Below are 12,345 nucleotides of genomic sequence, written 5' to 3' on the forward strand. Positions count from 1 at the left end.
CGTACAACAACTGACACATACACAAAAACTGTCAACGCAGGCATCCAACGACATCCTCACTGTGTGTTTCACTTCTTAATTGTTGTCAAATATTGTCAGTCAATGTGTCAAACATTGCCAGCAAACACTCACTACTTTGACATATATTCAGCCAAACCGACTATGTGGATTATCCGAGACTTGCATTACAACGGACAGTTTCAAACACACAGTGTGTGGTTTCAATGTATTGCAACACTCGGCAACTGTTCCCGAACATCGAGACACCATTCGGTATTGACAAATGGTTTGTATTTGCAAAATGACTGTTTATGGCACCATAATTGTCGCAAACATTCCAAACTTTACACCTGACTGTGTTTGGACTGTTGGCTGTGTACATTGGACACTCGGCTGCATGCGACTATCAAACGCGAAATGTCTTGTCTGCCATTCAACATGTCCTGTCAGCAGTTATTCCGTTTGACGATCACTCATCAGTGCTACTGTTTGCAAACTGGAACACTGAATATGTGCCATTACAACGCATCATACACGCATGAATACTGCGTTTGACTGTCATGCAGTATGTTGGCACTATGCAGACAGTAACATCACTCGAGTGAGCAGGACTGCATGTCATTGACACTCTATCAATCACTTTGTGTGTGACGAGACTGAACAAACACTTGTAGAATCTGCTCGTGTAGACATGAACATTGCGGTTGTTGACAATGTGTCATTTACACTTGCATCCGCACTAATACACATGCACCAACTCATTCAGTCCATTCCACTCATCCAACTAACATATCACAACTCTGCATATATGCCTATGATCGGATTGCGATGTTCACGATTGGTGGAATATATGCAGCGTTTGATGGATCATACACGGACACACACGAGCTATGCATTCAGTTATTGGATGCTGCCAATGCAACAGTGAATGACTGTCAACTGCACGCACATGCACATACTGCTCGAGAACATAAACGTCGACTGTATCGCTCAACCAAACGGATGATTTGACATGGTAACACTGGAATATCGATGTACATTACAGCAAGTATCCGCGATAATCACAATGAACTCTGTCGCAGTCAACTAGGTGCATTCTGGGACAAACACAATGCAACAATCCAGCGACTTGAATGCGCCAATGAATATATGAACTGGATCAAGTTTGCTGACACACTTGACCGGACAGTATTGATGATCGTTTTGATATGACATTTACAGCAGCTCGAATCATGCCTGGTGGTGCAACACACACAACAACCATCACTCCATTCCATTCCACTATACGATGTGATGTGATGCTAATCGTATCATTCAGTACAGCAGTGATATTATTTTTGACATACCGAATAATCACCACTTGTGTCTTGCTACAGACGATAGTGGACATTTACTTGACTTGCAGTAATGTCAGTACTTGCATATACGTGATTCACTTCCACCATACAAACTGTTTCCGATTCGTGACGATGCAACTGATCTCGACTCGGATATATCTTGAAATCGACTAGCTGATGCAATACAGCAGCTGGTTCACACCAGACACCCGGAAAACAACAGGATATTGGTCACATTCTACCGAGTCGCATTATATACACCAAATGCTACTCCTGATGAACCACCCAATCCATTTGCTCGTGTCCTGCTACACACAGTTCAGTCAATATGTTGACGGTCATTATGCGATCTTCTGGTAGTCTGCATACACTGTACCGATTGTGCTGATTGCATATATCGACAACAATAACGGTGATCACATTGATACAAATGACAAACACGGTATTACACTGATTGATGTGTGTCATAAACTGGTATGTAAGGTCTTGCAAACACACATTGATGGATCGTGGTGCTCAACAAACTCGTCACCACCGAACATGGTCGATTTCAAATCAAACAAGTGTGTTGTGTAAGTTGGTTCACTAGTCGATATTGTTCAACGACAGCAGTGCGTGCAGCTCAATACTATTGTTGTGTTGATTGACATTTAAAATGCATTCGACACTGTCATGGTTGGTGCCTTGATATGATAACTGCAGCATATGTGATTGATACCACGCACACTGGTCTTGCTGACAGCGCTACACACATGCTCATCAGCTTGTGCTCAGACTGGATCATTGGTTTCTGATCCATTTCCATTTGAGCATGGAGTCCAGTGGTGATGTCCACTGTCGGATTGTTGTTCAACGTGTTCATCAACAACATACACGATGATATCAACCGATTGTCATTGCATGAGTATCGTGTAAATCACCATCAATGTGAGGGTTCATGTATGCCGACAATATCGTGATATTTGCCGATTCTGATCAGTCACTCCAATTGGCATCTGGTGTACTTGCACGATGAATGGAACAATGTCAAACAAGTTTTGGTGTAGTCAAATGCAACATACTCAGTTTCCGTGGTCACAGCACTTTGATTCCGAATTACCAATTGATATGATGCTACACGAACAACAGATTCGTCGTGTTCAGCACTACAAATATCTGGGTGTTGTATTGCACGAACCACTGTATCACACCATGCGACTGAACTATATTCAGATTGCTGTATCCAATAGCATGTTGGTTGTGTCCAGTTCTTGCAAACCATCAACTCACAATCAACTTTTGGACACGAATATTCTTGGCAGTCAGTCTATTAATGATCATGTATGCACTGGATCTGATTGGTGGTTGGTGATGACTTGACCTGAATACACAGTCAACAGTCAACAACGGTGTGCTACACCTATTGAATGCATGCAAATCCATGACTGTCAACTCCTTGTTGTTGAAATGGGTTCAGATCACCATCAGTTTGCTCACTCGTTGCACCAATGTGATTGCATGATCAACCTGACACCAACCAAACCACACTCGAATATATATGTTCCAGTCATGTGCATGGTGTATCGATTGTCAACTCACAATGTCAACTCCAACACATTCCACCATGATTATGGTCACATCACACCATGCTGATGTATGTTGATCGGTATCACATTGCAACAGACTGTCATCCAATGACTGCAATGCAATACCGTGCATGTATTGTGACTGATACGCTGTGCACCATCAGCAAGTGTGCAACTGTCACTCGATATATCGAGTCTGATATGCAACAACATGCTGTGTTTACCATGATCAGGTTTTTGATCAATCTTGGACTCATGATACATGATTTGTCATGTTGGATCGTGTGGATGTGTCATGGACTGCAATTTAGTTGCATACACACATATGTTTGGCATTGACCGATGCATACTGTGAAATGACTGATCAGTGCGGGTGTGATTGCACACTTGGTGGTATTGTGCATTATGATTGTTTGACAATGGATGAATGCTGGATTAGTCGGTTATATGCAACCTGTTTGAATCGACATATTTGGACCATCACTCGATGTAACTGACAACAATGTGTATACATGGCTGTTGGATCAATCGAGTTTTTGATGGTAGCGTACCATTGGTAACAAACACAACCCTGACACCATCATCACAGAAACAATCATACAACAGTTGACCAATACACTTGTAACACCACCAGCATATGCTCGTATGGATATGGCATGTTCACATGAGTTCATTTCATGTCTTGGCATTCGTTTAAATAAAACTTGTTCAAAAGTAAATCATGATCATAACAGGATTACGATTGTAATAGTACACCAAAGTCGTATCCTGCAGCCATTAACAATGTATTACAATCAAACGTTGCATAGAAACCTCCACTTTGATCATGGTTTGGAACTGTAAACTGCCTGTTTGGTTTATGTTAATGTACAGATTCTACAAATGGTATGCCAAAAATCATGCCAAAATCAAAATCACCAAACAGTATCGTTAGATCAGCCGAGTGATGTCATGTATTCAATCGAGATGGATTGCAGTTCAACAAACTGGTTGCAGTGTACAAGACACGAACAATAAATGATTCTGTCATCCAAATCAGCACTAAACAATCTACCGATACTTTGAATAAACATCAATAAAAACATACTCTTGTGTGGTTGAATGAAATGCACACATCAAATACTTGATCCACATTGATGGTGACAATTACGCATTTTTTTGACTTTATTCTCACTTGGTCCCTATTGTTTGTATTGTTCCTACTATCCCTATGTCGCTAGCCGTAAGGGTTTTGAAAGACACAATGTTGCCCTTTAGACTTGGTGGAAACTGGCATCAGTCATACTATGAGACTGATTGCTTGTTGTGTACTTGAACTCCCTTATCTGGTGTTCCATCTTACACGAGTACAGTTGTAAAAATAGCCTTTAGCTTTGGCCCTTTAATCAATCCATGTTGTATAAATATCAAAACAAACTGCCAAAACTACCCAGTATTTCGACACTATCTGAATAAATTGCTGCTCGTCTGTATTGTTCATCTGGATAGTTTACAATGAAACAGGCTGTGATTTTTGTGATTTCGCTGCTGGCAGCCATGTCGTCGGCTATAGTCGTATCGACTTCTGAAAGTCCAGCTCCCACATTCGAACCATCACCATCACCATCGACATCAGGCTCAACATCAGGTTCACATCCACCTTCAGCTCCAGCACTATTATTTCGACCCCATAGTGATACTCGTGTCGCTAGTCTGTTTTCACGCTATGATATATTTTTGAAACAATACAATTCGAAAGTTGCTGAATGCAAAGTTTTAAAACGGGATTGTGAAAACCTCGACAGCATCGTACCTATACAAACGCTTATACATACGCAGACTCTAGATAAATGCAACCGTGATAGAGACTCATCAAAAAAAATGCGATTAAAGGCCACCTCCAACTGTATGAAAGAAAATTCTAAAAAGGCCAGGGATTTGTACCTTCAATCCCTTGCAAAAAAAATCCATATATGTGGTGAAGTCAATCGACTCAAAGCAAGAATGAACGAGGTCGAGGCTAAAGTTCAAAGCTTGCTATTCAATAATCAACAATAGCTTGATTAAATATCAAACTGCTATCAATATGCATAAAATTGAAACAATAAAGTTTGGAATCATGATATATGCATATTGTTTGTAGATGCACATTGTACAACAGTGAATGCAATGGATTGTCATTGGCTGTTGTTTTGAACCATTTTGTCAACAAATGCAACTGCTTATGACATGCAATAGATTTGGATAATGTACCAACAAAAAATCAACATAAACTGGTTTACCGAGTATGTTGTATACAACAATTGCTTTTATACATGTTTGATATGGATCATTCAGCTGGGACCATTGCATTGTTAATAATCGACTACAGACTCATGGACGTGTATTAAGCTAGTTTATATCATAATTATGACAGGATGTGTGATGAGATGATGCAGTGGACATATATACAACGTGTATTACAGTAAAAACATGGACTGATTGTTTGGACATGTATGGAGCAGAGCTGTTGTAACATCCAAACAACTATACTAAACATGTTGAAAAGCATCAAATGGCAGTAGGTTGATCACCAAGAAACAATGCTACAAGTCTGAAGTGCAGCATGATGACTATTTATCAATGTAATATTGATTGTCTGGTATTTACACTGTAAATCAATATCAAGTGGGTTCCAATTGCGATTTTACTGAGCATGATGGATAATGGTGGAAAATGTTTGGCAAGTCAAAGATATGGACATGTGGATGTGGATGCTAATCACCATTGAATCAAACCACTGCATGTTTTGTTGCACAGTAAATACTATACTGAACAAGTTCAAGTACAAATCCAAGTGTTTGTAATGCTACTGAGGCTGGTGATGAGTTACACTTGTGATTGAAACCTGATTGGTATTGCATGTCATGTGTCAATACGACATGACAAGCAATGTCATATTGGCACAATACACACATGCATGTCAGCATCATCAATGTGTACAACTATGCAATATACAATCAACTGTATTGTATTGGAAATACAAGTGTCAATGTACAATATGATACCATGTCAACCAAGACTGTGAAATGATCAGATATAATGCATGCAAATCCAAATTTATTGCAAGTTGAGTTGGAGTGATAATTGAATCAATTGGAACCAACAGATTAATGTTCAATCAATGGTTCGCGATCTTCATCTCCGGGTCGCTGAAACAATGATCCAGCATTACCCACAAGCCTGGAAAACACATTTCGTCTATTGGAAGGAACTCTCTGTCCAAGGGATCCAGATGGTCTACTTGATGATGGTTGCGGATCTTGACGCTGTTGATCACTAGGTTTTTTGCGTTGTTGTTGACCACCAGGATTCTGACCAAGAGATTTATTGCGTCCTAATGATTTTCCTTTACCACGTAATCCGTTAAAGTAACCTCTAGCGGAAGGATGTTTGCCGATAAGAGTAATTTTTTGATTAAATGATCTAGGATCCCAAATTCCAAAAACGGACTCCACAAGCTTTATTTCGACGCGATTCATTCCAAATTTAATATTATTTTTTTCGAACACGCACTCACTATAGCGGCTTCCAAGATCCTCAAGTTTGGCTTTTTGGGCTTCAAGATCAATCTTAGTCTTCTGAATTTTACCATTATATTCTGGACCGTCACCGCTTGTTTGAGATTTTTCTTCCAAATCTTGAATCTTTGTTTCCAAGTCCGTTACCAGCATAGTCTGGCTGTCATATTCAGATTTTAACGAGTCGCATATTTTTTCTTGCTCTTCAAAACCATACTGTATCTCTGCGTATTCTTTGAGAAATTCCTTGATGATGTCTGGAAGTGGATTAAGACCACCTAAGCCTATACCGTTTGGATTAGGAGTTGGCGAGGTGCTAGACTTGGTGCTTGTAGTTTCACTGGGAAGAATTGGATTGGCAATAGTGACCGAGCATGCAAGCAAGATCGATGACAATACAGCAATTAAAAGTTTCATTCTACTGGTTTGGTTGAGCAAGTTGTAATGTCATTCAACGAGCCAGTTTTGGATTGTATTTATGTCGGTTATCGAGTGGTGATAGTAAAAGCATATCCCTTGAATGACCGTTTTAAGGGTTAGTGTTACTGTCAGGGTTGTTGATTTGTTATCAACGTCAAACTTTGAAGGGATCTCCCTTTATATGGTGATCCACAATTTTGGTTGAGCCGCTATTTGACCATACATTCGAATATCATGTGGTTGATTATAAAGCTTCACCCTAAAAATGGCTATGGTCAAGGGTTAGGGTCAAGAAATGAGCATAAACCAAAACTGCAATGAGCTTGACACTCGACTATTAGTTGGTCATCAATATTGTTGTGATATTCCATGCTTGTTAAACTAGCAAGTGATTGGCATGATTCAACGTACAAGTAGTGTATAATGAGCATCGAATGATACCGTTTTACTTGAACAAGAGTGCTAAATCCGTTGGAATAAATGTAATTTAGTCGTCTATTTCTGTACTACATTTTACATCCTCATTGTTACACAACATCAAATGTCTGCAAAAAACAGCTGGAAATGGAATGCGTTTGTGGAAATAGGAAACACCATACACAAGATGACAGCAGTATTGCGTACATACAAATCAAAGTATGCTCTCATGATTGTCAACGGATTGATTGAAAACAACTTTATATCCAACTTGCCCATCAACAACCAACAACTCTGCAAGATCCTTTTTGCCAATATCACAGTATCTGGATGGAAATACGGAACCGATTCAAACTGCTGTCAATCAATACTGTCATTCAACACTACAAGGCTGACATTGAAAAGTTGTTTGACATCTCATTATCTCCAAAGAAAAACGGAATCCAGACCAGATTCGCTTGGAATGTCAACAACAACTGACTGTTTGTTGCTACATCAAGACTCGTCAGTACAGACCCACACAATACAATGTAAGAGATATCAGGCAACCAGATACAAATGAACTGTTTGTCTGCAATATGCTGCATCATATTGGAATGGGTTCTGAAACTCGTTGTATCATTGCATCTCACAGCACCAAAACAGTCTACATTGCTATCAAGTATTGCCATGTGGTGCTATTGTCCGAGTTGACAAGGATACAGCAAACAATACCCAACTTTGATTGGATTTGATATTTCGTATCCTGTGTATATGCGATTGTGCTGTCAACTCATCAAACTGCGGTCAAGTCGATGATAAAGCAATGATTGTCGACTTTTGTATCCAAAAACAGTCAAAAGATTACATTAAAACAGACATTATGGACAGATTCTACAAAGGAAATGGTAAATTCCATTATTCTGGGTTGATGCAAATCGCAGTCAAAACAACAAACGCTGTAAACATGGATACGATGAACAAGTCGCTGTAGGAATGGAATGCAAGCTGCTGGAGAGTATTGAGCGAGCCGAATCGGAGATTGATGGATTGGTTTAAAATGGGGTAACAGACTGATATTTGAAACGATTTACAACGATATGTCCATGATCTTGAAGCAACAGTTGCAGTTCTAATGGAATATTTTGTTGGTAGCATTCATCTTTAAATGTAGGCATATTGGTATCCAGCAACAATGGAAAATGTGTAATATTACAACTGTAATGTCTGGACAACTGACTGTCTGAATAACAGTAACTATTTCCAGTGATGCTGATTTGTAAAAACTCGAATTATTCAACAACACTCTATCAATGCATTTGAAAAAGTGATTGTACAGAATATTCGTGTTGGTTTAGCATCTTTTTACGAATGGCAAACTTCAAATTATACCAAAAGGTTGGATCAATCCAGAGATATGGCCAAGTTATTGGATACAATGGAGGCAGATAAAGACTGGGCAATTTTTAGAGCAAGCAACTGTGATCGATTTATTGACCAAGACAATGTGCCCTTGGTTGATCCTGCAAACATCATCTATGACGGATGTGACGATCTTGCCATTCGCGTTGTTCGACAAGGATCGTTACTGCGCAAAGAAGGTGTGTTTAAACGATCCTATCGGCCCGTCAATGCTGTCCTGTCCACTTCTGGATATCTTCATACTCTGCCACCACTTTCATCAACACCCATAGGAGCTACGCATTCTGACACTTCATCTGCAGGCGGTCCATTTTCTCCTACTGGCAGCAAACCGGATTTTTCGGCTGATTTCATACTTGAAATGCCTGAGCTGACGCTTGATTTGGCAGAATACACCTTGCTTTCACTTAATCTTGGCGACAAAGATCACAAAGACATTGTTTTTGTTGGGAAAAACTCGGGTATGTTTGGACGAGATATCAAACACAAATTCAAGGGGAAAACCATGGTTGAAAGTGCGGATTGGTGGACTGCAATCAATGAACATATGAAACAGATGGGAACACGGACTTTGGTTGGAACACCCACTACACAGCACTCAAAACCAGCTTTTGCTGGTACTGCTCCTTTACCAAAAGAAAGTGCAGATGGATCGACTGGACTTTCTCAACGCGCTGCTGCATCTGTAGCTACTGCGAATGCTCCGTCAATGTCTCTTCAAGCTCGATTGGGAGCCGTTGTAAGTCATAGCAAATCCGATACGATTCATGCTACTTCTGGTACACGACCAGTGAGTATGCCTGCACCACCTCTACCTGGTCGACCCAAAAGTACTATTGTACCTACATTGAGACCCAAATCTGGATCGCTTATTGACGAATCATTTGATGATTTGCCTAGTAGGAGAGATTCGTTATCACCTCCGATTTCTTTTACAACTACTTCAAATGATCAAATTCCTACACCTGCTCATGTAGCTGATTTTGCTTCATTTCCACCTCCCGACACGAGTGACAAGACCGAGGTGGGCAATGTATCTGCTTTATCATTAAGTGAACAAATGGAAATGAAATTAAGCCATGCTACAAGTGGTGGTCATTCTCATGATGATCCTGTTGAACTGGACACGCCATCACCCAAAGCAAAACTAGCCAGTCTATCTACCGGAACTAACAATCCATGGGACACATTTCAAGACGAATCGGGTGGTTGGTAATGTCGTATATGGAACTCGTTCAATTCTCTACAAGGCTTATTGTGGCATCTGCCATGTTTATTCAACTATTAAAACCTTATTTACCAAGATAATTTGTTTTTTAAACTTGAAAGCTATCCAATGGAAATTAGAGGTAGAACATACAATAGCTCAATTATTTTATTGATTTGGAAAAAATAGCAATGATTGTTGTATTCGGTAGTATAGCAATACTCTCCAAAAAGTAGCAACATAAAATACGGAATAGCAATATCAAAACAGGTGGTGAATATAAAAATGGTAGGGTACGGGAAACACTATTTTCGAGGAGGCAATGGAGGCTGTTGGCTAGATGTGCCAGTGGAAGTATTGGGCATGGAACTGGCAGCAGCAGCAATACCAACGGTTTCATAAACCTGACCCAAGATCCGCAAAGCATCAGCACGTCGTTTACGTAACTCGGTCGACACACCAGGTGCATCTCCGAGAGCATCGTCGCATACATCGCGTAGCACAGATTCAACTTCTAATTTGGATCCTCTCCACAAAGCTTCTAGTCCCTTTGTTGCCGCTTCATATTCCAGTTGCGTGCGGAGTTCTTGCTCCTGGGGTGTCAGTTCGACTTTGACATCCTCATCAACAGTCTTTTCACCTCCTTCACCTGTTTTTTTTTGTTTTTTTATCCATTTCTTGAAGTTTGGTGAATTTGCTTTGCAGATCTAGAGCCGTACGAAACGTCCCGACCGTCTCGTTTAAAATGTGAGTTTTTTCTTTGATAGCTCCGCTTACTCGAGACCCAAGTCCCCATACTCGATGCCATAGCACAGCACCCCCATCCTCTGCAGCAATTTTGGCAATCCACTGATCAGCTTTTAAAACATAGGTGAATCCAATCGCTCTCAACAATTCGGGTTCATAGCTTTCCAAAGCAAGTTGTTGAGCTTCGATAGTAGACAAAGCACGAAACGTGTCGAGTGATTCGTTTGCCAAGCTATTCAAAGAGATCCCCAAAGGTGGAGAAGAAGTAGGATCAGGAAATGGAAACGCATCAGTGTAAAGCGAAAGCTTGGCAACAAGATTATGCGACAGTTTCTGAATACGTTCTTTACGAATCAAACGACGTTGTTTGTACATCAATGCTGAGTCTTGTTTGGCTTGAGTGGTAGCATCTGTAGATGGCACTTCTGTTCCCGAGTTGATGGTAGAAGAGTTGGAGTCAGTGGTCAAGTCATTAGATTTGGATGGATCTTTTGCAGCCATGACGTCTTTAAAATCCCGAGCAATGGATATTTCACCAATGATATCAACAAACATATCACCACCAAACTGTTGTCTAAAGAATTGTTCTGGATCGACAAACACGGATCCTTCAGAACCCACTGCAGCAGCCTTTCCATGAATATTATAAAATGAACGACGCTGTGGATCCGACAAGACTAAAATTTAAACATTAGTATAGTTTTTCTGGATACACATGAACCATCAAGTCTGTACCTTGATAAGCTTCAGATATTTGTTTAAACATTTCTTCAGCCAATGGATTGTCCAAGTTTTTATCAGGATGACACTTTATAGCCTTGAGATAATACGCCTTTTTGATGACAGCACTAGACACCGTAGCAGGAATCTCCAACAAATCATAATATTCCATATCGATTGGATGGTCATCTAAATCAATCATGAAATTAGAAGACAAGAATCATCCTTTTTCAAAGGTTTTACAATTACCTGAGCCGGTTTTTCCAAGAGTAGTTTTTGGTCTGCGACTGGAAGCATTGTTGGTAGATTGGTCCGAGGCATTTGTAGTTTTTTTAGCAGAAACAGATGGAGTCTGTTGAACAGCAGAAGTTGGAATAGAACAAGTCTCTACAAGAAAATCAAACCACTCTATAAACAGAAAAGGCATAAGCTGGAGTAGCAGGAAGATAGAATTCAATGACTACAGAACAGTTTGGACACTTTGCAGTGACAGAAGGTTTTGGTCTCCTCGATTCAATAACAGGAATATGAGTTGAATCGCTCATGTTATCAACAACCAAATCTCAGCAAATGCAAAATGGAACACTTGTGTTGCGATTTCCTTGATTTTGTTGGAATTGCAGGCTTACAAACTCATTTTTATTAGAATGTCAGCAAGAGTTGTTGCACAATACAAAACTGCATTTCGCGATATTATTGTTGAACGGTTTAAACCAGATTCAATAGTAAATGTGTCGTTTTGTTGATTCAAAAATGTATATTTCGTAAATGAAACTCATCTTCAATTGTCTGATTTACAAGTTGGTTTTGGAATACTTGAAATAGTACCGCAGTATGTATTGAACAGTGGAAAATGTAAAAAACAATAGTAGTATAGATAGGGCACTGAATGATACCACTTTTCTTGGTAGATGCTCTCTGCTAAAAGTTGTTCAAAGTGTCTGGAGTTGATCTCGCCTGTGACAGGTGATTTATGCTAAAATGCCATGGAC

The 12,345-nt window shown here is 39.9% G+C and overlaps 5 protein-coding genes across 5 annotated transcripts; 3 read left to right on the forward strand and 2 right to left on the reverse strand.

The window, feature by feature from the left end:
• Positions 1-1,032: 1,032 nt before the first annotated feature.
• On the forward strand, positions 1,033-2,696 carry BATDEDRAFT_25253 (uncharacterized protein; the record flags this gene model as incomplete). The annotated part of the gene is made up of 3 exons (XM_006679345.1): positions 1,033-1,188; positions 1,698-1,811; positions 2,373-2,696. 3 exons carry the CDS (start codon positions 1,033-1,035, stop codon positions 2,694-2,696), a joined length of 594 nt encoding a protein of 197 aa, XP_006679408.1.
• Positions 2,697-4,396: 1,700 nt separating this feature from the next.
• Positions 4,397-4,939, forward strand: BATDEDRAFT_25254 (uncharacterized protein; the record flags this gene model as incomplete). The annotated part of the gene is made up of 1 exon (XM_006679346.1): positions 4,397-4,939. The coding sequence occupies one exon, from the start codon at positions 4,397-4,399 to the stop codon at positions 4,937-4,939; it is 543 nt and encodes a 180-aa protein (XP_006679409.1).
• A 1,091-nt stretch (positions 4,940-6,030) lies between these two features.
• Positions 6,031-6,858, reverse strand: BATDEDRAFT_25255 (uncharacterized protein; the record flags this gene model as incomplete). The annotated part of the gene is made up of 1 exon (XM_006679347.1): positions 6,031-6,858. One exon carries the CDS (start codon positions 6,856-6,858, stop codon positions 6,031-6,033), a length of 828 nt encoding a protein of 275 aa, XP_006679410.1.
• Positions 6,859-7,402: 544 nt separating this feature from the next.
• On the forward strand, positions 7,403-9,895 carry BATDEDRAFT_25256 (uncharacterized protein; the record flags this gene model as incomplete). The annotated part of the gene is made up of 2 exons (XM_006679348.1): positions 7,403-7,808; positions 8,586-9,895. 2 exons carry the CDS (start codon positions 7,403-7,405, stop codon positions 9,893-9,895), a joined length of 1,716 nt encoding a protein of 571 aa, XP_006679411.1.
• Positions 9,896-10,191: 296 nt separating this feature from the next.
• BATDEDRAFT_12013 (uncharacterized protein) lies at positions 10,192-11,555 on the reverse strand (the record flags this gene model as incomplete). The annotated part of the gene is made up of 4 exons (XM_006679297.1): positions 10,192-10,593; positions 10,700-10,865; positions 10,920-11,310; positions 11,369-11,555. 4 exons carry the CDS (start codon positions 11,553-11,555, stop codon positions 10,192-10,194), a joined length of 1,146 nt encoding a protein of 381 aa, XP_006679360.1.
• Between the last annotated feature and the right edge of the window lie 790 nt (positions 11,556-12,345).

Source organism: Batrachochytrium dendrobatidis (genome assembly GCF_000203795.2).
Source record: "Batrachochytrium dendrobatidis JAM81 unplaced genomic scaffold BATDEscaffold_7, whole genome shotgun sequence".
Taxonomy (NCBI): Eukaryota; Fungi; Chytridiomycota; class Chytridiomycetes; order Rhizophydiales; genus Batrachochytrium; species Batrachochytrium dendrobatidis.